Below are 26,309 nucleotides of genomic sequence, written 5' to 3'. Positions count from 1 at the left end.
GGGTATTGCGTCCCAGAGGCCAATCTGCCATGTTCCAAAACCACAGGAAAAAATATCAAAGGTTTCACCTGTTTTCCTGCCGCACCCATGCTATTCTTCTGAACACTTGAACTTCCTGTTAGTTCAATTTTATTTGGTTTCTGTAAATTAAGTTCTATCTGGGTCTTTCCTCATAATTCCTCACTACTGCTAAAGCCAAAAAAACAATTTGAAATTTGTCGAAACCATTTTTCAAGCAAATTGTACTTGTATCACCAATTAAGAAGACTTGGATCCAAAGAAAACTAAATTTTCAAAATATCTGGTAAAAATTCCCTAACCAGAGACCAAAAACGTTTAAACTTTTTCACGTATTGAATGTAAAAAAAAAAAATCCCCTTATCCTTGCATCGAAACATAAATCAGAAGAAATCAAATTGTATCTCTTTAAATGTTCTGGGGTTAAATATAACTGATGTATAAAACTGATGTACAAGTCTATATTGATCAATAATAATCTTTGTCATGTTATCTTTACAGAGATGGCATTCAGAATTAAGATCTTGTATTCCTTTAGAAAAAAAATAACCTACAACTTGAGAGATAAATACTTTTAGGAAAGTTTGGAGCTCTTGTATGGATTATTTGGTTTGAAATTGTAAAGATTTGGACCTGGGTTGTGGCTGGGTCTCCCCATCACAGGGTTTGGTTAATTTTTTGGTTATTTCTCCTCTTTATGGTTTAGTGAGGTTATAGTTTGGGGTTGTGATGCGGGAGGGAGGTTAATATTAGTATAAGGGGATAGGGGTAGATTTAGAAGGGTTTTTGTATATAGACCATGTTTGTTTTGAAGGCATTTTGTATTATTTTCATTATGCATGTAATCATGGTGGTTAAAATATTAAATAAAATATTCAAAAATTTTATTTGGTTTCTCAAAGCTACAATAATTGCTGCTGTAATTTTAATCTTCTTCAGTAACCTGGAACAAAGCAAGTGTGCTTTCTATATCTAACATCTAAATGGACTTTACCATTGCATTTGAAACCAATTGTATTGCGGATAAAATATGCAGTGATCAGGAGTGGCCAAGTGTCCATTGGTTGGTATGTGCAAACTTTTAAGGAATAGCACAGTGTTGCCAATACAGAATTTAAGCAAAAGGGTTATTAATTTTTGCTTGGAAGTAATCCAGGATATCCCTTATCACCAATACATCTGTAACAGTCAATATCCTTTCCAAAAGGAATTGGAATTTTTATACCAAATTGGGTAATTACTGACAACTAACATACCTTGAATTTTTTTTGTTCTAGTTCAGTTGTTAGCCCTTGCATTTCATACATTGTGCGCTCACAACATGCCCCAGATGTTAATATCTAGGGTGCTGCTCCACTGAAGAATTGAGTTATCTTGTTAGAGTCATAGAATGCTGCAGCTCAGAAAACAGGCCATTTGGCCCTTTTAGTCTGTGCTGACCACCACTCCGCTAGTCCCATTTGACCTGCTCCCGTTCCTAACCCTCCAGACCTCTCCCCTCCATGTGTCTATCCAATCTATTCTTAAAACTCAAGATCGAGCTTGCACTCACCACGTCGGATGGCAGCCCATTCAGCACTCCCACCACTCTGAGTGAAGACTTTCTCCTCATGTTCCTCTTGAACCTTTCCCCTTTCAGCTTAAAACTTTGACCTCTCTTATTTATCTCCCCCAATCTAAGAGGAAGAAGCCTACTACACCTTTCATAATCTTGTAAACCTCTATCAAATCTCCCCTAATTCGCCTTCGCCCCAAGGAATAAAGTCCTAACCTATTTAATCTTTCCCTGTAACTCAACTCCTGAAGATCTGGCAACATCCCAGTAAATCTTGTCTGCATTCTTTCAACCGTATTGATATCCTTCCTGTAGTTAGGCAACCAGAACTGCGCACAATATTCCAAATTTGGCCTCACAATATCTTAAACAACTTCAACATAACATCCCAACTCCTATACTGAATACTTTGATTTATAAACGCTAAAATGCCAAAAACTTTATTTACAATCCTGTCCACCTGCAAACAATGTATCTGTGTTCCCAGATCTCTTTGCTCCTCTGCACTCCTCAGTGCCCTACCATTTACTGTGTATGTTCTATCTTGGTTTGCTCATCCATCACCTCACACTTGACTGCATTAAACTACATCTGCCTTTTTTTTTTGGCCCATTCTCCCAATTGGCCCAGTTCCCTCTGCAAGCTTTGAAAATCTTCCTCGCTGTCCACGACACCTCCTATCCTTGTGTCATCAGCAAGCTTGCTGATCCAATTTACCACATTATCATCCAGATCATTGATATGGACAACAAACAACAATGTTCCCAACACAGATCCCTGAGGCACACCACTAGTCACAGGCCTCCAGTCTGAGAAGCAACCATCCACTACCACTCTGTTTTCTCCCACACAGCCAATGTGGAATCCAATTTACAACCTCCCCATGGATACTTAGTGTCTTAACCTTCTGAACTTGTTCTACTTTCAAATAAATTAAAGGAGTACAATATTTCTCTCTGTCAGCATCAGTGAAACATGTTGTTCGTAGGTTGTCATTGCTCTTTGTATCCAAACCAGCATTTTCTACATTTCAACAATTGCACGAGTCTTTCCCTGGTTATAAAGTGCTTTGTGACATCGACGTGAGAAAATTGGTTTTAAAAAAAGTACAAGTCTTTAAAAAAAAATGTGTTGAACTTGTTTACTCGGACATTTCTTTGCTATTTGAGCATGGTTCAGTGTGTGAGCCTTAGGGAGTTTTACTGAGTAGTTCATATTGTACAATGCATGTTGTGAGTCCAGGCTCTAAGTTTGCTGCCTTTTCCCTCCACAGATGGTGCGTGTTGCTTGGCTATTCTTATTTTCCAAATTTATTGAGCTATTTGACACAGTAAGTATGATCTTTTTAAAATTCTGATTTAAAATAATGAATACAGTTATAAGGCAATCTGTTTTAATTTTGCTGAAATCGAGGCAATTAATATTTCCCATGAATTCCTTGTTTTTAAACCAAAAGTTCAGCAGCTCCTCAATATTGTTTGAAATGTAATAAAACAGGTATAATATTTCACATTTCCTTTAGTCCACCATAAAAGGCAGACAAAGATTCACTATCAGCAGATATTCCCCAGCAGCCCTGACAATCAGGAAAAGAGAGGTCGTTCCCCCCCCCTCAGATTCGTTGAGTGTCTATGGATTCGCCTCCAGAGCTCCTGCAGCCACACTGCGTCGGTCCAAAAAATCAAGCTCCATGTGCAACCCTCTGACACGGTCAAGAAGCCTTCAGCACCCTCGGCACCTTCTCAAGCCCCAGTTCCAATACCCGGTATCCTTTCAGCCAATCTCGACCAACCCGCAAACTTTCATGGATTCCTCACCTTGAGTCACCCAGAGCCCACTGCCTGTGTGTTCTTCAGCCTTGGAGTCACTCTCTGTTCTGTCACTGTAGTCGTCGTCCCATGGGTTATCTCCTCTGCTTCTCCTCAAATGTTGGGGTGGGGGATAGTGGCCCCGACCCAACGGTCGAAGGTTTTTAAAATATACCGCTCGCAGCTCCTTTAACTGGCTGCTTGAAGCCTCTATGGAGCCGACGATAGTCAGACTGGGCAGTTGTACCCCATGAGGGAGCACTGTGTCTCTGCTCTCCACGGGTCCGCACCAGCAGTTACAGCAACTCCAGCAGCGCTGTCACTTTGTTTTTCATCAAAGTTCTTCCACGAAGTGGACAGTATCAGTTTATAATTTTAATCTTTGATTTGCTGGGGGTCGGGCGGGGGCGGGTGGTGGTGGTCGCTTGCATGTTGACATAACTTGATTTCAGTCGTCATTAACCTTTACCCATTAAACAGAAGTTCTCCATTTGAACAACATTCCACTCTCCATCTTCCCACCCAGTATGTGATTGGGAATTAACTGTTTTTAAATTATTTTTCGGGCTCTGCATGCGTTGTCAAGCTGTGCAACTGTCAACTGAGAAATTGAACCAAGTTGCATGAACAAAATATTCAGGAACTTGGTTGGATCATAGTGTGTCCATAGGTCAACCTCTTCAGTGATGAAGTAACAGTGGTGCATTGCCACGTGGGGATAGTACACACCCAACACAGAGAGAATCTTGCAAGTTGACTTTGCTAGATTTGACAGATGCTTTTGCAATAGTCATGACAAGAAATAGCAGTACCTTTTGTAAATGGCCGACACGAATGGAGACACTTGATGCCATTCAGGATGTATTGTCCTGAATGACATTAAGCTTTTCATTAAGCGATTCACAGCTGTCAGAGCTTTAAATACAATGATCTTCTGAAACAAAAATCACAATCTGTCAAATGTTTATTGTTGAAATAAATTCCGTGCGACTCCCCTCACACCTGCATATCCTCCTGCTTCCCCTCCCCACTCCCTCATTCCACCCTCCCTCATTTTGCACTGCTTTCTCATACCGCCCTCTCCCTCAGTCTGCCAGCTCACTCACAGAGGATAAAAACTGAGGGGTCAAAATAGCAGGGATGGAACAGCGGGATCAAAACAGAGGGGTTGATACAGAGGGGTAGACACAAAGGGATTGAAATAGGTCGATACAGAGGAGTCAAGACAGAGTAATGGAAACACGAGGTCGAAACAGGTAGAATCGGATAGAAACAAAGGTATTGGAACAGGTTGATTCAGAGTGGTCAAAACAGGTCAAGACGGGTAGAATCAGGAATCAAAACAGGGATTGATACAGAGGAGTCAAGGGAGACGGGTAGAAACATAGGGTCGAAACGGATTAAAATGGAGCTGTCAACAGAGGGGTTGTATAGTGGGGTTGACACGGACTGTCAAAACTGGTAAAAAAGGGTAGGAATGGATGGAAATAAGGGTCGATACAGAGGGGAAAGAAATAAGGATTGAAATGGAGGTTGATACAGAGGGGGTAGAAACAGAAGGGTCGATACAGAGGGGGAAGAAATGGATTGAAACGGGTCAAGACTGGTAGAAACAGACAAGGTCGAATCAGGGATTAAGACAGAGCTAGAAATAGTTCAAAACAAGGAGTCGAAACAGAGGGATGGGTACAGTGCAGTTGGAACAGCTGTCAAAACAAGGGTTGATACAGACTGGTGAAGAGAGACAGAAACAGAGGGGTTGGTAAAATGGGGTCGAAACAGCTATCAAAACGGGTCAAAAGAGAGGTAGAAACAGATGGGTCAATGCAGAGGGGGAAGAGACAGAATTTAAAAAAAAAAATAATAAAAATATATAAGGAAAAAAAAAAAGAGGTAGTCAAATGGATTGAACATTGGCTGAAAGGGAGAGGCCAGAGAGTGGTAGTGGATAATTGTCTGTCAGGTTGGAGGCCGGTGACCAGTGGTGTGCCTCAAGGATCTGTATTGGGCCCATTGTTGTTCGTTATATACATTAATGATCTAGATGATGGGGTGGTAAATTGGATTAGTAAATATGCAGACGATACTAAGATAGGTGGAATAGTGGATAATGAAGAAGGTTTTCAAGGATTGCAGAGGGATTTGGGCTGCTTAGAAAAGTGGGCTGAAAAATGGCAGATGGAATTTAATGCTGAAAAGTGTGAGGTGCTTCATTTTGGTAAGAAGAATCAGAACAGGACATACGTGGTAAATGGGAGAGCATTGATGAATACAGAAGAGCAGAAAGATTTAGGAGTAACGGTACAATCGTTCCTTGAAGGTAGAAACTCACGTGAATAGGGTGGTGAAGAAGGCTTTTAGTATGCTGGTCTTTATCAATCATTGCATGGAATATAGGAGTTGGGAGGTGATGTTGAGACTGTATAAGACGTTGGTGCGGCCTAATTTGGAGTTCTGTGTGCAGTTCTGGTCGCCTAATTATAGGAAGGATATAAACAGAGTGGAGAGAGTGCAGAGAAGGTTTACCAGAATGTTACCTGGGTTTAAGTATCTAGAGTATAGGGAGAGATTGGACAGATTAGGTCTTTATTCTTTGGAGCGTAGAAGGTTGAGAGGGGATTTGATAGAAGTATTTAAGATTATGAAAGGGATAGACAGAGTGGATGTGGATAGACTATTTCCGTTAAGAGGAGGAAAGATTAAAACAAGAGGACATGAGTTAAGAATTAAAGGGCAGAGGTTTAGAGGTAACACGAAATAAATTCTTTACTCAGAGAGTGGTAGCCGTGTGAAATGAGCTTCCGGGAGAAATAGTGGCGGCGGAGTCAATTGTATTATTTAAGAAAAGGTTGGACAGGTATATGGATGAGAAAAAGATGGAGGGTTATGGGCATTGTGCAGGGAGGTGGGACTAGAGAGGGGTGTTTGGTTCGGTGCGGACTGGAAGGGCCTAATGGCCTGTTTCCGTGCTGTAAATTGTTATGTTATTATGTTATGTTATATAATGTGATAAGGCCAGGAAGCCACTGTTTTTGTGTGATCGTTAATGGTTTGAGTGCAACTTAAACTCTAATTTGTATGTGATTTTTTTTAAGGATCTGAGTGTATTATGCAATAGATCAGATACTATTTATTGTCATGTAATATTACACAAAGTTGCCATATAGCAGACAAAGATTCACAATTAGCATTTGCATTGCCTGGCGCTCTTCACAGTCAGAGAAAGAGAAGCAAAAGAGGGTTCCTCTCCAGAGACAAGTGTCTGTGGATTCACCCCCAGCTCTTCTACACCTACAGAAGACTCCAGTTTAGTCCAAACCATCGGCAACCCAACCTCAATCCAAACCTCTGGCGTGATAAGGAACCCTACAGTGCCCAGGGCCCTGTGGGAACCCTCCTTGCCCTCGGCACCTTCTCAAATACTGTGTCTGATACCTGGTTCTCATGAGCCGGTCTCGAGCAGCCTGTGTGGGTTCCTCTCCCGCATGTCGCCAACCACTCTTGCTGGCCTGTCACCATCCTAGGGGTCGCCTCTTCTGCTTCTCCTTTCAGGGTGGGGTGTTTTCCGCAATTACTGGTGCCCTGCACCAGTCTCCTGCGCTCCCCACCCCGGGTCTGCAAACTCTCAAGGCTCTCGATGCATGGAGGATCCTGAGAGCTTTTGTGCACATGTGCAATCGTGATGGAGATGAAATGAAAAGAAGCTGTTGCAATGAATGGATGACTTGGAATCCATGGTGGTGCACTGAGAGAGAAAGAGATGTGAAGAAAACGACCATATTTTATAATAGTCATGACCTGGAATTCTCTGCCTTTTCCCTCAGAGAAATGAAGCAGTCAATCTAGGCCTTTAAAGGGGATAGGGTAGATAGAAATAGTTTACAAGGGAACAGTGGGACTGAAAGAAGGCCGGGACTCGAAGGGATAGGTAGTTTTGATATAATGATTTTTTTGATACTAAGTTGTCTGCCTGTTGCCACTAATAAAACTGATGAGTTGTGACCTACATTGGCACCTAATAATCCAGTCAATGCAGTATTTAATTAATATAACTAGATTCAGTTTCTTATGTTGATATTAAATCCACAGTAACTATATTATAATTGATTCATTGTTTTACTTTTTGCACAATACAATGGCTGATATGATCTTGTTCTAACATCTTAGGTATTCTTTGTCCTGCGGAAGAAGAATAGCCAGATTACCTTTCTTCATATCTTCCACCACTCAATAATGCCGTGGACCTGGTGGTGGGGTGTAAAGTTTGGACCAGGTACAGAGCAAAGTTTGTTTCCTGGATGCTTTCTTTGAAATAAATAGCAACATGTGGTGGAAGTACAATATTGGAAAGTATGGTTACAGGCAGATTATTTTCTAAATGTGGAGAAAATTGAAAATACCCAGATGCAAAGGGACCTGGAAGTCCTTGTGCAGAATAGGCTAAAGATAAACTTTTGTATTGAGTTGGTGGTTAAGAAGGCAAATGTAATGCTGGCGTCCATTTTAAGAGGAATGCTGGCGTCCATTTTAAGAGGAATGCTGGCGTCCATTTTAAGAGGAATGCAGGCGTCCATTTTAAGAGGAATGGAATAGAAGATCAGGGATGTGACGTTGAAAGTTTATAAGACACTGGTGAGACCTCACTTGGAGTATTGTGAGCACTTTTGGGCTCTTGATTTAAGAAAGGTTATGCAAATGTTGGAGAGATTTCAGAGGGGGTTTGCTAGGATGATTTTAGGAATGAAAGGGTTATTATTTGAGGCATATTTCTTGGCCTGCACTCGTTGGAATTTAGGAGAATGAGTGGAGATCTCATTGAAACATTTTGAATGTTGAAAGGGATGGATAGAACAGATGTAGAAAGGCTGTTTCCCATGGTGGGAGGGTCTGGGATAAGAGGGAACAACTTCAAGATTGAAGAGTGTCGTTTTAGACCTGAGATGCAGAGGATTTCTTTATCCAGAAGGTGGGAAATCTGTTGAATTTGTTGCCACAGGTGGTTGTGGAGGCCAGATCATTGGATGAATTTAAGGCAGGGATTGATAGTTTCTTGATTAGCCAGGGCATCAAAGGTTATGAGGAGAAGGCCGGGCAATTGGGACTGAGTGGGGAAAATGGATTAGCTCATGATTAAATGGTGGGGCAGAGTCAAGGGGCTGTTTAGCCTATTTCTGCTCCTATGTCTTGTGGTCTTCAGAGCTTTGTATGATAATGACAACTTTTTCTTGCAGGTGGGATGGGATCCTTTCACGCCATGGTGAACTCTATCGTCCATATCATCATGTATTTCTATTATGGTCTGTCTGCAGCTGGGCCAGCATTTCAGAAATATCTCTGGTGGAAAAAGTACATGACAGCAATCCAACTGGTCAGTGTTGCCATCTGATCATCCAGATGAATGGATGATGTTTATTGTTATATACTCAAGTACAATGTACAGGAGCAATTAAATTCTTGAATGCTTTTCAGGTACAAAAGGGACCGACTCCACTTGAACTGGAGGGGGACCAATATCCTTGCAAGCAGATTTGTTAGAGCTGTGGAGGCAGGGTTTAAACTAGTTTGGCAGGGGGGTGGGGAACAGAGTTTGCGAGCAGTGTCTAGGGTGCATGGCCACCTAGTTAAGAATGATAAAGATAACAAAGGAAGGATGGAGGTTAAGGTAAAAGGTAGAATAGGGAATATATGTGAGGGTCATTCTCTGAAATGCGTGTACTTTAATGCAAGAAGCATAGTGAACAAGGTAGATGAGCTTAGAGCATGGATTGGCACTTGGAATCATCATGTTATGGCAATTAGTGAGACCTGGGTACAGGAGGGTCAGGACTGGCAACTAAATATTCCACAATACAAATGTTTTAGATGTAATATAACAGGGGGGTAAAAAAAAGGGGGAGGAGTTGCTCTGCTTGTTAAGGAGGACATTATTGCCGTGAGGTGGCAGGATTGCGTGGAGGGATCGTCCAGTGAGGCTGTTTGGGTGGAATTGAGGGGTGGAGGAGGCATGAGGGTACTAATAGGAGTGTATTACAGACCACCAAATGGGCCAAGAAAATTGGAAGAACAAATTTGTAAGGAGATAGCATATATATGTAATAAACATAAGGTAGTGATCATGGGAGATTTTAACTTCCCTCACATTGATTGGGATACCCATACAGTTAGAGGGCTGGATGGTCTAGAGTTTGTCAAATGTGTGCAAGATAGTTTTCTTAATCAATACGTAGAAGAACCGACTCGGGATGGTGTAATACTGGATCTCCTGTTAGGGAATGAGATAGGTCAGGTATCTGAGGTTAATGTTGGAGAACAAATTGGCTCTAGTGATCACAACTCTATTTTAGGGTAGTTTTAGGGAAGAGCATAAAGTTGAGGTTCTGGATTGGAGAAAAGCAAATATCGAAGAAATGAGAATGGCTTCGGGGAGTATTGAGTGGGACATGAATTTTTCAGGAAAGGATGTAAATGAAAAATGGAGAATATTCAAAGAAAACATTTTGAGAGTACAGAGTAGATATGTCCCAGTGAGGATCAAAGGAAAGGCTGGAAGTCATAGGGAGGCTTGGTTTTTGAGGAATATTAGAAATTTGGTTAGGAGAAAGAGGGAGGTTTACAAGAGGTATAAACAGCAGGGTGATGAGAAATTGAAAGAGGACTACAAGGAGTGTAGAAAAAATCTTAAGAAAGAAATTAGAAAGGCCAAAAAGAGGCATGAAGAGGCTTTGGCAGACAGAGTAAAAATAAATCCAAAGAGTTTCTATAGGTACATTAAAAGTAAAAGATTAGTGAGGAATAAAATTGGACCCCTTGTAGATAGCGAGGGTAGGCTGAGTGAGAAGTCAGAGGAAATGGGGGAAATTTTGAATGATTTCTTTGCCTCGGTATTCACTAGGGAAAAAAATATTATACCAGTTGCAGTAAAGAAAAATAGTGGGGAGGTCATGAATCATATAAGGATAACTGAGGAGGTAGTGATGGCAGTGTTAAAAAAGATAAAGGTGGAAAAATCTCTGGATCTGGACAAAGTATTCCCAAGGACACTCAGGGAGACTAGTGTACAGATAGTGGGGCCATTAACAGAGATATTTAGGATGTCACTGGTCACGGGGGTAGTGCCAGAGGATTGGAGGATGGCTCATGTTGTTCCACTGTTTAAGGGTCCAAATGTAAGTCTGGAAATTATAGACCTGTGAGTCTGATGTCGGTGGTGGGTAAGTTGATGGAAAATGTTCTGAGGGATGGCATTTACAAATACTTGGAAGAACAGGGATTGATAGGGAATAATCAGCATGGTTTTGTCAGGGGTAGATCATGCTTAACAAACTCTATAGAGTTTTTCGAGGGGGTTACAAAAAACATTGATGAAGGGATGGCTGTGGATGTTGTCTATTTGGACTTTAGTAAAGCTTTTGACAAAGTTCCCCACAGGAGATTAGGAAAAAAGGTGGAGGCATTAGGTATAAATAAGGAGGGAGTGAAATGGATTCAGCAATGGTTGGATGGGAGGTGCCAGAGAGTACTGGTAGAAAATTGTTTGTCCAATTGGAGGCCGGTGACTAGTGGAGTTCCTCAGGAATCGGTCCTGGGTCCACAATTGTTTGTTATATATATTAACGATCTGGAAGTAGGGGTGGAGAATTGGATAAGCAAGTTTGTGGATGATACAAAGATTGGTGCTGTTGTGGACAGTGAGGAAGATTACCGTAAATTAAAAAGAGATATAGGAAAGCTAGAGGAGAGGGCTGGGAAATGGCTATTGGAATTTAATACAGATAAGTGTGAAGTGTTGCATTTTGGAAAGGCAAATCTAAATACATTGAATGGTAGACAATTGAGGAGTGCAGAGCAACAAAGGGATTTAGGAGTTATGGTAAATAGTACCCTCAAAGTTGATACTCAGGTGGATAGAGTGGTGAAGAAGGCATTTGGAATGTTGGCCTTCATAAATCGGAGTATTGAATTCAAGAGTTGGGATGTTATAATGAAATTGTACAAAGCATTGGTGAGGCCAAGTTTGGAATACTGTGTACAGTTTTGGACACTGAATTTATAGGAAGGATATAAACAAAATAGAGAGAGCGCAGAGAAGGTTCACGAGAATATTGATAGGATGTCAGGGTTTGAGTTACAGAGAAAGTTTGAGCAGCCTGGGACTTTTTTCTCTGGAGTGTAGAAGATTGAGGGGGGATTTGATGGAGGTTTTCAAGATTTTAAAAGGGACTGAGAGAGTCAACGTGGATAGGCTTTTTCAATTAAGAGTTGGGGATATTCAAACTAGAGGCCATGGTTTGAGATTGCAGGGGGAAAATTATAAGGGGAACATGAGGGGAAATTTCTTCACGCAAAGAGTGGTTGGGATGTGGAATAAGTTTCCGGCAGAGGTGGTTGAAGCAAGGACGTTATTTACATTTAAGGAAAGACTGGATAATTACATGGAGGGGAGAGGATTGGAGGGGTATGGACCAGGTGCTGGTCAGTGGGACTAGGAGGGTGGGGATTTGTTCCGGCATGGACTAGTAGGGCCAAACTGGCCTGTTCTGTGCTGTATATGGTTATATATGGTTATATGGTACATGTAACACAGGAGGAGAAAGCAAAAAATAATATGAAAGAACAAGAAAATAATCTTCACTCTTGCCTGTATTGCAAATAATGTGTTGAATCAGATTTGGTCTTGTTAGGGTAGGACAGGTAGGTTCAAGAGCCTGATCGCTGTTCTTTGGTGGGGGGAGGGGGGAACTTCTTGGACCTCGGAGTGCTGGCCTTCAGGCTTCTGAGCCTTCTTTCTATCTGAAGGTGTCAGTGAGACTTGAACATGTCCCGGGTGTCCAAGTGCCTTGCATGATGTGATAAGAACGGGTGTGCAGTGCCCCTATGGGGAAGTGGTTGAGAGGATAATGATTGACCTCTCAACTAATACATTTGCAGGTGACACCAAAATTAGTGGTGTAGTGGACAGTGAGGAATGATATCTAACTCTGAATAACAGGATCTGAATTGTTTGAGAAGGGGAGCCAAGGAGTGGCAAATAGAATTTAACTCTGACACATATGAGGTGTTTCACTTGCACAGTAGAGGAGAGCTTGTAGAACAGAGACCAAGAGATACAGGTGCATAGTTTAATGAAAACAGTACCTCAGGTAGATAAGATGGTAAACACATTTGCAGGGTACTGAGTACAAAAGATGGGACCTCATGACACAGCTGTAAAAGATATTGGTGAGACCACACTGTGTACAGTTCGGTAACCCAGCTATAGGCAGGAGATCAATAAGTTGGAAGAGGCCCAGGGGAGATTCAGCAGAATGATGCTTTGACTGGAGGCCTTGTAGGGGGAGATTGAAAAGACTTGGTCTTTATTCCCTGGGGCATTAGAAGGCTGAGGGGTGATTCTTGGAGAGGTTTATTAAATCATGAGAAGTATGGATAAGGGTTTTTCCCAGTCTAGTCGATTTGAGAACTGGAAGGCATAGCTTAAGGTGAGAGAGGCATGATTTAGGAAGGCTCCAAGGGGCAACTATTTACTCCGAGGGTTGAGTGCATCTAGAATGAATTGGCAGAGGAAGCAATAGAAATGGGTGCAATTACAATGTTCAGAAGGGTTTTGGACAAATTTATTGTGAATGAGTGGGCCAAAGGACCCTTTGAATGCTGCATGCCTCTGACTGCAGCTGTTTGTTTCATGAACAAGAGAGTTAGGAGCTGTCTGAACGTTCACTCAAACCATTCCCAATTAAAGATGAGTAGGATGGAAAAGCCAAATGTGCATTTCTTTAAAAACTATGAAGGACAAAAAAAACTGGCAATGAAAAAAAAACACATCTATACGATGCTTTTCATGACCCACAAATTGCTCTGCAGCCTTCAAACTAATTTAAGGTACTGACAGGTGATGGTGATTCTGTGAAAAGGGGTACAGCCGGGCACACAAGGTCTCACCATCACCACTCAAATGATGATGAACTATACTGTTGGTGATATTGCAGAGAACCATTGAATATTGCAGCACAGGTCAATTGTCTCACTGTTAGAATGATTGTTGGACATTACACACAAGAACAATGTACGTATGCATTTGAAATTCTTCCTGCAATAAAAACAGTACCATGTAACAAAACTAACTCCAATCTTTGGCTTGGCTTCGCGGACGAAGATTTATGGAGGGGGTAAAAAGTCCACGTCAGCTGCAGGCTCGTTTGTGGCTGACAAGTCCGATGCGGGACAGGCAGACTCCAATAATATACATTAAATTACAGTATGATAAAGAAAACATGATAGATTATGAATTTTTTAATGTCAGACAGTTTTTTGTGTTAATGATGAAGGCGGTAAGGTTCAAGAGCCTAATAGTTGTGAGGGGGGGGGAGGGAAATTGTTCTTGAACCTTGAGGTGCTGGACTTCAGAGGTTATGACCAGGGTCGTTTATGATGTTGGCTGCCTTTTTGAGGTCGTGCAGTGGTTCTCAAGCTTTTCCTTTCCACTCACATCCCACTTTATTATTCCCTATGCCATTGGTGTTGTGTGACTAGTAAGGGATCGCTTAAGGTGGGATGTGGGTGGAAAGAAAAAGTTTGAAAACCACTGTTTCAACCGTCCCTAATTGACTCGTTACGTGCACGGTTTCAGAAGTCCGAAGGAAACTGGACAATGGCAATTGTTCTCAGGCAAAATGTTTCAGTAACAATTGGGTGTCGAGCAGTGATTCTCAACCTTCCCTTCCCAAACACAGACCCCCTTAAACAGTCCCTTCCTAATCTCAGAGCACTGGGTGGCACAGGGATTGCTCAAGGTGGTATGTGAGTAGAAAGAAAACGGTTGAGGACCACTGAGGTAGCGCTTCTCATATCTCGTTTCTTCAGAGGATGGGAGGGCTGAACCTGTGGTGGTCTTGGCTGTTTGCTGCCTTCTGTGAATCTGGTCGTTAATCGTGAAAATTTTTATTTTTGGGAATTTACATAACTTTATTCAATCCGCTTCCATTGTACTTTCTGTCACTGTGTGTTACTGGTGATAATTGTAAATGTGAAGATTGTTTTCTAAAATCACTTAGGTTTTCCAAATACACATCACTTGGCATTTTAAACAGTTTCTTTTGTATTCTTCTGATACTCCATTAAATTATTTAATCTTCTGTCACTTGCTGCTTTCAAGGGATAAATATTGGCAAGGAGAATATATACACCATCATCTTTTACATTGAGGGATACACAGTTTAAACATTGGAGCAATATTTAGCAGTAAAAATAACAGCAAGTGGTTAAAAATATTTGCGAGTGTTATCTCTGTTCAGTCTCTGCCATGAGGTAAAATCTTCCCAGCTTCTGTGTTCACTAGTTTGCAGTCAGCTTGCTGTCCAGTTGTGAATGTTGTACTGCCTGTTTAACCTTTATTTCCCTCTCTTTTCAGGTCCAGTTTATTGTTGTCTCACTGCATGTCACCCAGTACTACTTCATGGATCACTGTGATTACCAGTTCCCCATCTTTATCCATCTTGTGTGGATGTATGGAACCTTCTTCTTTATCCTTTTCTCCAATTTCTGGTACCAGGCTTACACCAAGGGCAGGAGGCTGCCCAGGAGCATGGAGCAAAAATGCAAAGAAGCCGTGAAGAATGGCAAACCGGCAGTGGAGAACGGCGGGCACTTGCTAGAAAACGGGGAAGTGATGAACGGGGAAGTGATGAATGGGAAAGTGAAGACAAAATAACAGGAGAATAACTTTTTAATAAACCAATTGTTGTATTTTTGTGTTTTGGAACATTATCAGGAGGGAGGGTGTAGCAAGTATCCAATTTTGAACTTGATTTGAGAATTTCACACAGCCGATTAATCACTGTGGCATTTAATCTGGGGAAAGAAGTCTGACCTAATGTTTTAAGGATCCTCCAAAATTAACAAAGGGCTTGTGATTAATCAAGTCTGGATTTTGTTTGGAATCATTGCACTTATTTAATTGGCATTGGGAAGTGCGAGAGTAAAGCAGACTGTATGATGTAGGAGAGGAGATGCTAGCTAGACATTTGACTAAAAGGTCTACGTTTGAGGCTAGCCTACCTACGGTGTCCTCTGGTTGGAGCAGTTGAATATGCAATTTTCCAGCCTCTGTTATCTTCCAATGTTGGATTTAATCATTCCTCCAGATCTGCAAAGAACTAAAAGTGTAATGTGTTGCCTTTTAACCCTTCCTCCAAAAACCTGCAGATAATAAACCCATCATGCTGTTGATTCTAGCCACCATCATGCAGTGCAGTTTAAAGCTGCAAGTACTCTGAAATGGCCCACTTGGTCGGAGCTGTCTTTAGTAATTTATAATATCTAGTTTAAAAATAAAAACATCAGTCTTCAATATGTGTAACGTCACACTAATAGATCTTTTACAGTTTTATTTGCTTGATTCCAGCAATGTTGCTGTATATTTTGGGAATGATGGACACAGCAAATTTAAAAGAAATAGCTGCTTGGTTGGTCAGTGTTAATGTTTTCCATACAGCAGGGATCAAATTTTATTAACACTTTTGAGGTAGTGAAGAGAATTGATTTAATTTTTTTTTCATTTGCTAAACACTCTGTTAGTGGTGAATCCCATGAGCAACCCCTTTTCCTATTGATCTGTTAAGACTGGGGACTGAGCGACATGCCAAACGAGGGGGAGTTCTCATCCCTCCATAGTGTGACATGATTGGATCCAGGTGAGTGAGACCTACTGAGATGGCTAAAAACTAGGCTGCGTTGTGAGGAAGAGGCCAATCTTTTTGTTTTGAAAAAGATAGCAAATTGGAACAAAGGTGCTTAATTAGTATTTCTTACATATTCCTCATTACTTGGTTCTGAACAGCCTTTATCCTCCATTTACAATTCCATAGTATCAAAACCTGATGAAACAGAATTGGGTGTCAGGTTGATGCTGTGTACACCTTTTTTGCCTTGCAGTGGGTGCCAGCTGTCATGAACGTCATGTGAAGTTATCCTTAGGGATAAACTGCTCATAGCACACCAGCAAAAGAACTCCATTAGGAGAGGTTTTTTTTAAAAAAAAACAATACTTGAAAAGCAGTACAGGCACATCTTTAGTTCTTTGCAAATTGTGTTCATACAGTTAAAACAGATCCACATGAGTAAAAACAGTGAAGGAAAATCTCTGGGATTATGATATCACAGGAGCAAGTTTCAATAGGAATTCTCTGACACTGAAATAAACTCAATTTCAAAACTCAAAATGTGTTTTTATTTAGTAGGACAGGGATCACCTGATGACTATTTTATAATTTTTCAATATGGATCCTATGCCACTAAGTTTGGAATCCATGGTCTTACCTGCTGAGTTCTCCCAGCACTTTATTTTTTTGCTGTTAATTCCAACACCTGCAATCTCCATGGAGACTTGTTTCTTGAATGATCTAACATAAGAATCACTGATAAGGTAGTTTGGTGCCACTGCTATCGTTTATGTTAATTCTGGTACCTGAGAGATGTTGGGAGATGCTTGTTTCTTTTCAGTTTAATGTTGTCATAATTGAATCCCCAGTGACTCTAGGTTGCCATCATTAATTATGTGAAGGAGAGATTCTGAGCATGTAGTGAAATGTGGACATTTTGTGTTTCTAAAGCTTGATTTAAATTGAAATTTACTGCATTTGCTTTGTACAATATTATACTATCCTCCCTTCTGTTGAGGCACCACAACATTCATAATTGGAGTAACTTCACTAGAGTTTAAGTTATAGTACTTCACGACCTGTAACTAAGTTCTTTTTTTAATCTGAAGAGTCTCTACCTCCATTACTCTTGGTGTTGGAGATGCACCTGTCTTGTGGGGAGAAAAACAAATCTTTGATTCTCTAATCTTTCTACCTGAAAGGGGGAGGAGTGCCATTGCTCTTTAGGGAAAAGATAACAGCTGTGCTCAGGCAGGACAGACGAGAGGGCTCACCTACTGAGGCTATTGGGGGGAGCTGAGCAATGGGAAAGGTATGACCATATTAATGGAGTTTTATTATAGACAGCCAAATAGTCAACAAGAATCGGAGGAATAAATCTGTAGCAAGATAGCAGACAATTGCAAGAAATAGTTGGAGATTTTAACTTTCCACATATTGATTGGGCAAAATGGCTTGGAGTTTGTCAGATGTGTTCAGGAAAGTTTTCTGAATCAACATATAGAGGAACCAACCAGAGAGAATGCAATACAGGACCTCATATTAGAGAACGAGACAAGGGAGGTGACACAGTATGTGTTGGGGAAGATTTTGGGTCCACTGATCATAATGCTATTAGTTTCAAGTTAATTATGGATTAGGAAAAGTCTGGTTCTCGGATTGAGATTCTAAATTGGAGAATGGCCAATTTTGAGGAAATGAGAAAGGATCTCGAAGGTATGGATTGGCAATCAAAGGTGAAATTTTAAGTGCACAGTTTGTATGTTCCTGCCAGCATTAAAGGCAGAATTAACAGGCATGGGGAACCTTGGTTTTTTTTTTAGGGATATTTGGAATCTGGTTAAGAAGTCACAGCCGATGCCTGCACGTCAAGGTGAGACCCACGGGCGGTCTTACCTGTGACCCCGGAGTAGCCCCATGAGTAGTGGAGGCAACGAGGTGGCAGTGGTGAGAGTAGCTGTGGCGGCAACAATAGCAACAATGGTGGTGGTGCGGGAAAGGCCGTTGAGGCAGGTGACCCTGACCCCACATCGAGAGGCAGGGGAGGAACTGGGAGCACTGGGGGAAATGGCCTTGCCTGCAACCTGGGTGCGATAGAGTCAACAAGATTGCAGTGGTAATGGGGAGAATAGCAACAGTGGTAGAATGTCAGGAGGCAGTGTGGGAAGCGACACAGAAGTGGAGAGCAGTCAACCAGGAGGCCTATTGTCACATCAGGTGGAAGGGCCTATGAGTCCCCCTTTCCCAAGCCAGGACCAGGAAAGAGGCCCCATTTGGCCCTCAAAAGTTTCCCCCACCCCCGGATATAAACATAACTGGTTAAAAAGACAGAAGGAATTTGATACAGCCAAAAAAATAAATAAATATAAAAGTTTTGGACAGGATTTTCAAGGTGTTTCTGCCAGTGGGGGGTGGGGAGGAAGCTTTTCCCCAGAAGCTAAAGAGTCTTGCTAATCACCTAGCTGAGGAAGATGAAGGGATGGAGAGCATCAACAAGAAGAGACCTGGTTGTACATAATGTATATATTGTAGCATGTGTGGAAAGAATGACTCCCAAGTTGTTGAAGACTAACTTATTGCACTGGCAGCTCTGCTTATATTCTCTCCCCACTGCTGACGACAAGTGATGTCACAGCAGCACCGGGCTTGGATTGGTTGACGTTCCCACCGTTGCTCGTTTCCCGCCATCAACTGGGACGAAGTTCGTTGGCCCCCTTCAGGGTCTGAGCGGTCGCTGGCCATCTTGGGTACTGGGTCGTGTCCTGGTTAGTGGGCCACAACATGATACCCACCCCCTTCCGGAACCAGCAATCAGCACTGTCCGCCCCATTCGGTGGCCTACCTCTGCGTTGCAGGGGCTGAGTGAAGATCGGTTGGCTAATGTCCAGATATGCTGGCTTAAGGCGCTCACTGGTGAAAATCTCTTCCTTATCACTGATAGCCAGTACACATCAACCTGTTGTGCCTAATTACTTTATATGCCAGAGGTGTCTGATGTGGCACCCTCCAAATGAAAACATACAAATCTCTGTATTTGGGTACATAGGACTTGGCCTGGTCATGTGGTGGAGGCTGTGGAGATGCTAGAGTTCCTAGTCTTTCCCTCAACTTGGTCATTGAGGCTGTTGGGTCCTCTGGGTCCTTGGCGGTGGCCAAGAACTTCCCTGGTATCACCAAGGGAGGACCCAGTTTGGCCCCTTGAGCCGAGCCATCAAGGTGACCTTTAGGTGCCTGTGGAATCACTCCACCAACCCATTGGCCTGAGGGTGATAAGCCGTGGTATGATTGAGCTGGGTTCCTAGCAAATTGACCAGCACCGCCAGGGTCCCGAAGTGAATTGTGCACCTCTGGCAGACATTATATGTGAATCTCAGCACCCAGGTGTTAATCAGTGCCTTGGCACAGGTCTTGGTGGTTGTGTTGGCCACTGGGGCTGCTACCAGCCTCCTTGTGGAGCAGACAATCACTGCGAGGAGATATTTTGCTCTGTGGGAGACCTGTAGTGGCCCTACAATATCAATATGGACGTAGCTGAACTTGTGTCACACTGGCTCGAAAGTTGGGGGATAGTGCTTTAACGTGTGTCTGCTCTTCGGATGTCTGCAGGTCTTGGACCACTGACTGATCTGTTTCTGGAGGCCCGTCGAGGTGAGACCCACGGGCAGTCTTACCTGTGACCCTGGAGTAGTCCCGAACAGGGTGGCAACAATGGTGGTGGTGCGGGAAAGGCTGTTGAGGCGGGTGACCCTGACCCCACATTGAGAAGTGAGGAGGAACAGGAAGCACCGGGGGAATGGCCTTGCCTGAAACCTGGGTGCAATAGAGTCAATGAGGTAGCAGTGGTAATGGGGAGAATAGCAACAGTGGCAGAACGTCAGGAGGCAGCGTGAAGAATTTGGCCACCATTTTGACAGACGTTCTGATGGCTGGGTGCGCTAATGCTTGGGCCAGGGGTGCTGGGAAGGGTAGGAGTGGATTAAGGGAAAGAAAGGAGGGAGAGAGGGTTATTTGGGGACTTTTTAATGCATTCTTTTGAATTACTGTTTCAGTTTAGTTTTTTTCACACAGGCATCTGCACCAGGAGTCGATATAAGACACAAGGGAAGGAAAGCAAGTATTGGAGCACAAGAGGGGATGGGGAGAGGAAGATGGAGAGGCACTAGGGTAATGGATAAAATAATTATGTTTTTAAAGTTTCAACATAAATGGGTTAAATGGAATGATCAAGAGAAAGTGTCTTGGCACACCTTAAGAAGCTGCAGCCAGACATAGTGTTCCTGCAAGAAACCCACCTTACAAACCAGGAGCATTCAAAATTGAAGAGGGGGGTGGCAATTGCCTGCAACCAGTGAGTTTATACTGTGAACCAAAGAAATGCTCTCCTGGATCTTGAAAATCCTCTCATGGATCTAGTGTTGTGCAATGAGATAGGTAGAGTAAATGATGTAATAGAGACCATCTGGGAAATAGCGATCATAGTATGATTGAATTTCTCATTCAGATGGAAGGGGAAATAGTTAGATCTAAAACTAATATATTATGCTTAAACAGGGGTGACTACCATAGGATGAGGGACGAATTGGGCAGAGTGGACTGGGAGCACAGGCTAATTGATGAAATAGTTGAGGAACAGTGGAAGATTTTCAAAGAAATATTTTGTAATGCTCAACAAAAATATATTCCGGTCAGGAAAAAGGGCAGCAAGGGAGGGAAAAATCAACCGTGGTTAACAAAGGAAATAAAGGAGAGTATAAAATTGAAGGCGCAGGTGTACAAAGCTGCAAAGAGCAATGGGAAACTGGAAGATTGGGATCACTTTAAGAGACAACAAGGGGTTACAAAGCGGGTAATAAAAAATGGGAAAAAGGATTATGAAAGTAAATTGGCACAAAATATAAAAACAGAAAGCAAAAAATTTTATAAATATATAAAATGGAAGAGGGTGGCCAGAGTTAACATAGGACCCTTGGAGGATGAGAAAGGAAAACTGGTAGCAAAAAATGAGGAAATGGCCGAGGCATTGATCAATTATTTTGTGTCAGTCTTCACGGTGGAAGACACGTCCAGCATGCCCAAGTGCGGAGTTAAGGATGCGAATGTTGGGGAGGGCCTTGATAAAATAGTTGTTACAAAGGAAGTAGTGATGGAGAAACTAATGGGACTAAAGCCAGACAAATCACGTGGTCCTGATGATATGCATCCAAGGGTTCTGAAGGTAATGGCAGAAGTTATAGTTGATGCATTGGTGGTCATATACCAAAATTCCTTGGATTCTGGGCAGGTCCCAGCAGACTGGAAGACAGCAAATGTCACACCACTTTTTAAGAAGGGATAGAGGCAGAAGACTGGAAATGATCGGCCAATTAGCTTGACGTCTGTAGTTGGAAAAATACTTGAAGCCGTCATTAAAGATGAAATAGTGAAACTTTTGGAATGTAAGGGTTCAATTAGGCAGACGCAACATGGTTTTAGAAAGGGAAGATCTTGTTTGACAAACTTGTTAGGATTCTTTGAGGATATAATGGGTGCGGTGGATAGAGGGGAACAGGTTGATGTTGTATATTTGGATTTCCAGAAAGCGTTTGATAAGGTGCCGCACAAGAGACTTATCAGTAAGTTACAGGAAAGTGGAGTCCGGGGAAGTATATTGGCCTGGATTGAAAATTGGTTGTCTGACCGGAAGCAGAGAGTCGGGATAAGTGGGAGTTTTTCAGGTTGGCAGAGAGTGGTAAGTGGGGTGCTGCAGGGGTTGGTGCTAGGCCCACAACTGTTCATAATTTACATTGATGACTTGGAGGAGGGGAACAAAATGATTCCTTCTCAATCAGTCTTGCTAACGAAACTTGCCCCTTTCAGGGTTCTCCAGATGATCCTCTTTCTTGCAGGTCACCTTTCAGAGAGCCAGTCTTCTCCTTTCACCAGGCACCTTTCCAAAGTTTGCCAGCTTGTCCTTCTGGAACTGATTTCTGTCTACTCTCTGTTTCACACTCTTCTCCTCTCCCTGCAAAGATCACATGTTCTCCCAGGCAAGCTGCTGTCAATACTTTGTTGCCTCCTGCAAAAAAGCATTCTGCAAAAGTCCTGCAAAGATTCTGTGTTTTAAAATGTGTGTGCGCAAGCTGCTCTAACATTTCCTCCCAAACCACCTCCAGATATTACATCTGCCCAGTTGGAAAATAGGGTAGTGGAGTGTGAATACATGGCTCAGCTGTTGTCGGACCATTCCCCACTGTCTTTATCCACATAATGTCAGATAAGCAGGCTATGGCATATAGATGGTGCCTAAATTAACTGCTGCTGGGAATTTTGTAGCTTTGTCAGAACTCAGAACTTTCTGCAAGATGAACTGTCCCTCTACTGACAATAATTTTATAATTTGCATCACGTTGAAGGGTTATTTAAGGGGCTAGATAATTGGATACACTAAAGGGATTTAAAAAGGGGGTACATGAAGGAAATTAATAATTTGAACAGGACATGGCCCAACTAGAAAAAAAGACTACCGAAGATTGGGGTCTGAAGAAATATCTAGGGGGTTTAGTGACTAGAAAGCTGAAAAACAATATGTTGCAAACATAAAAAGCAGAAAAGTTGATCTTCAGATTGAGGCAACAATATTATGAGCTGGAGGAAAAGGCGCAGAAAGTCTTGTCCTGGTAGGTGAGGGCTGAGTGGTCGCAAGGACAAGCGATGCAATTCAAACAGGGGGGGGTGGGGGTAGAGAGAGATTTTTCACAAACTATTTGGGAGGTTTTATTAAGAGCTGTGTAAATCAGAATCAGGAGGGACTCTGCTAAAATGGTTTATTTTTTGCTTTCACTGGAACGACCAAATTTGGATCAGGAGTATCGAGACCTTCGCTAGGGACCTGTTATGTTTAGGATGCTTCATGATAGGAAAAGACACGGCAGGCTGTTGATTCATTGATACTTTACTACTTTCTAAAATGCTGTTCTAACAAGCATGCATATATAATCAAATTGTTATCATATACATGTGATGAAGCCATACCTAACACTCTTCCCCCCCCCCCCCACCCCACCAAAAAAAATGATGGAAACATGCATAATGTGGGATGTCGAGTATTGGTTATATTGGGTTATAAAGCATCCCTTGGAAAGAGAAAAAAAAAACATGCTGAACAGTGCCAACCCCCTTTTTTCTGTCTATTGGTTCTGGCACATAGTCCTTCATTTGTTCCAGTGGGTGTCTGTTCTGTTTGGATTTGTGGAGTGGGATGGCATCAGCTGGACTTCCCTGTTGTTTTAAGGGTGTTTTTGGCTTGAGCTGTTCTGGTTCATCGGGTAGGATACAGCTGGGCAGTGGTGAAGATGATCTTGAGAGTCTTTCTGGTGTTGGAGTGTGAAGGTCCAGAGGACTGCTCGCCTGGTCTCTGGTTTTGTGTGCCCCTCTTGAAGGTATTTATTTTCAGATGGTGATCTGGGGATCTCTCTATGAATGTTAGTGAATGGTGGAGATGCTTCCTCCCATTGCAGGTTTGGCCTTTCTGTGTGTATGTCTACTGCCTCAGCCTTCGGTGTCATAGCACTTTCCACTGCTCTTAAATGGTCAATGTGCCTTTCCTATATCATAGGTCCCATTAGAATGTGATAAGAATATGGGCTAAACTTTTTCAGGACTACTCCCTGTACCCACGGGGCTCTGTTGAAATGGTAGCCTTTTACCAAAACTGGTTCGCCCACCTCTGCAGATCTCAGAAGTTGCTTGTTGCAATCTGAGGCTAATGTTTGGGTGTATTGCCAATAGTCTGGTTCTCAATTTTCTCCCGAACATCAGTTCTGCCGGTGTCCTTTTGGTGGTTTAGTGTGGTATATATCAGTTTCCCAGCAAGAAATTGGCAATTCTATGGGTCCATGACAAGTTTGGATTTCGTTTCATCTTCATGGCTTCCTTGAAAGTTGGTATGAAACACTCTGCTTCTCCATTTGTGCTTGGGTGATATGGCACAGACAGTATGTAATGTATGTTGTTATTGCACATGAACTCTAAATTCAGCTGATACAAATTGTGGGCTATTATTGGAAACTAGTTCTATGGGTAATCCATGCAATGTGAAGACTTCTCAGCTTTTCAATGGTATGACCCACAGTCGTTTTTTTTTCATGCGGGTTACGGTTGGCCATTTGGAGTGTGCACCGACTACTATCAGGAAATTCTCTTCCATAAATGATCTTGCAAGGTCTGTGTGGACACGATGCCATGGTTGTAATGGTCATTTCCATGGGTTTACTTCTGTTTGAGGTGTTTTGGGTTGTGCTTCCCAGTACATTCTGTATCTCCTGACCTTGTTCTTGAGGTCTTCCCCTATGGAAGGCCACCAGATATGCATTCAAGTGAGTGCATTGATTCACTCACTGGGTGGTTATTGTAGTTTGGCCGGGACGCCTTTCTGCCACTTCTTGGGGATGACAGTCCTGGTTCCCCCATAGCAGGCATCCTTCTTCGATCAATAGTTCCCCACGTCTGGCATCATAAAGTTTAATTTCTTCTGACATTTTCTGATCTTCTGGCCAACCATTGTTTGTGAATTGGAACACTTTTAACATACTGATCAATTTTGCCGTAATGGGAGGTTGATCCAGCTGACCTTGATTTATTGCTGTCGCTTCCAATGTCAATTTGATGACTTCTTTGTTCTGCTCTTTATCTGGGAGTGGTAAGCTGGAGAGGGCATCTGTTTGGCTATTCTGTAAAGCCGTTTTGTGTTTTAAATCAAAATCATATGCATCCAATAGCATTGCCCACCTTTGAATTCAGGCTGCTGCTACCATCGGTATTCTCTTTTTAGATCCTACTATCAGACTCGGTAGTTTTTTGTCAGTAACTAGAGTAAACGTTCATCTGTACAAGTATTGGTGAAATCTCTTTACTCCAAATATGACGGCTAGTCCTTCCCTTTCTAATAGAGCATAATTTTTTTTTTACATTCACAGGTGGTTAGTGATCGGGAGGCATATGGCACTCGTTTCTCTCTCTTTCAAGTATTCTGTGAAAGTACTGCCCCCAATCCCACTGGTGACACGTCCACTGCCAGTATCAGTTCTTTGCCAAGATCATAATGGATTAAGACATGGTTACTGTTTGTTAGTAGCATTTTAAATTTATCCATGGCATGTTTGATTTTTGTGTTCCAGTACCATCTTGATTTTTTGTTTTCAGCAGTTGATTTAGTGGACTACATAATGTCAACATCTTGGGAATGTGTCGGCAATAATGGTTCACCAAACCCCCCAAAAAAAATGATTGTTGTTCTGTTGGTGGGGTAAGAAGTTCTCCGTACTGCTTCTGTACCTTTCTTGTTCATTGGTACTCTTTAGTTGTTCATGGTGAAGCCCAAATACATCACTAAGGGTGCTATAGACGGTCAATCGCTTGTTGGTCTAGAAAGATTTCCAGGTTAGCTAGATGTTCTGCGTCGTCCTTGCCTGTAATAATGATGTCACCCAGGTAGCAGCCTATCCTGAGTTCCTGTAGTAGCTTATCCATGATCGCTAGTACCACTAATATCCTGTATGGCATGCGGGGATGTGATGTCACCTATTTCCATGAGTCATTGTCCAGTTCCACTTGTTGGTAGGCTTGTGATTTTTTTTTGTCCTCCATTTAGTGTTTGAAATAACTCTTAACTCTTCGGCTCTTGGAATTGGGTGTTCTGGAATTTGTAATGCTTGATTAATGGTTATTTTCTAATCTCCACAGATGCATATTTCTCCATTTGCTTTACATACTGGCACAATTGGAGTAGCTCAGTGTACTGAATTTTCTCTAATATTCTTTCTTTTTCCAATCAACTGAGTTCAAATTCAATTTTCTCCTTTATTGCGAAAGGTTCGGCTCTGGGTTTGCAAAACGGGTTCTGCTTTTGGTTTCAGCAATGAGTTTTTCTCTGGTAGCCTAGTTAGCTAATCCCATGACTAGTTGATCTCTTAAAGCACTGTTTTTTTTGAATACTTTAAAAGCTTAAAACCACAATTACATTCAATTATAATAAAATACATATAAAAAAGAATATATGTGGACAATATATGTGTATATTTCTCTTTGGCTTGGCTTCGCAGACATAGATTTATGGAGGGGTAATGTCCACGTCAGCTGCAGGCTCGTTTGTGGCTCACAAGTCCGATGCGGGACAGGCAGCCACGGTTGCAGCGGTTGCAAGGGAAAATTGGTGGGTTGGGGTTGGGTGTTGGGTTTTTCCTCCTTTGTCTTTTGACAGTGAGGTGGGCTCTGCGGTCTTCTTCAAAGGAGGTT

General features: G+C 42.2%; 1 protein-coding gene across 3 annotated transcripts in view; it reads left to right on the top strand.

Moving 5' to 3' along the window:
- LOC138763955 (very long chain fatty acid elongase 1-like) overlaps positions 1 to 16,598 on the top strand; it is a 124,876-nt gene extending 108,278 nt beyond the window's left edge. For all 3 annotated transcript variants that reach the window (XM_069939014.1, XM_069939015.1, XM_069939013.1), the window contains exons 6-9: positions 2,847 to 2,903; positions 7,549 to 7,654; positions 8,613 to 8,749; positions 14,789 to 16,598. In XM_069939014.1, coding sequence (XP_069795115.1) covers positions 2,847 to 2,903; positions 7,549 to 7,654; positions 8,613 to 8,749; positions 14,789 to 15,088 — 600 coding nt within the window. In that variant the 3' untranslated portion in view covers positions 15,089 to 16,598. The remainder of the gene's footprint in view (positions 1 to 2,846; positions 2,904 to 7,548; positions 7,655 to 8,612; positions 8,750 to 14,788) is intronic.
- The last annotated feature ends 9,711 nt before the right edge of the window (positions 16,599 to 26,309 follow it).

This window comes from Narcine bancroftii, chromosome 5 (assembly GCF_036971445.1).
Source record: "Narcine bancroftii isolate sNarBan1 chromosome 5, sNarBan1.hap1, whole genome shotgun sequence".
NCBI lineage: Eukaryota > Metazoa > Chordata > Chondrichthyes > Torpediniformes > Narcinidae > Narcine > Narcine bancroftii.
Note: the sequence above shows the minus strand (reverse complement) of the source record. Positions and strands in the feature narration are given on the sequence as shown.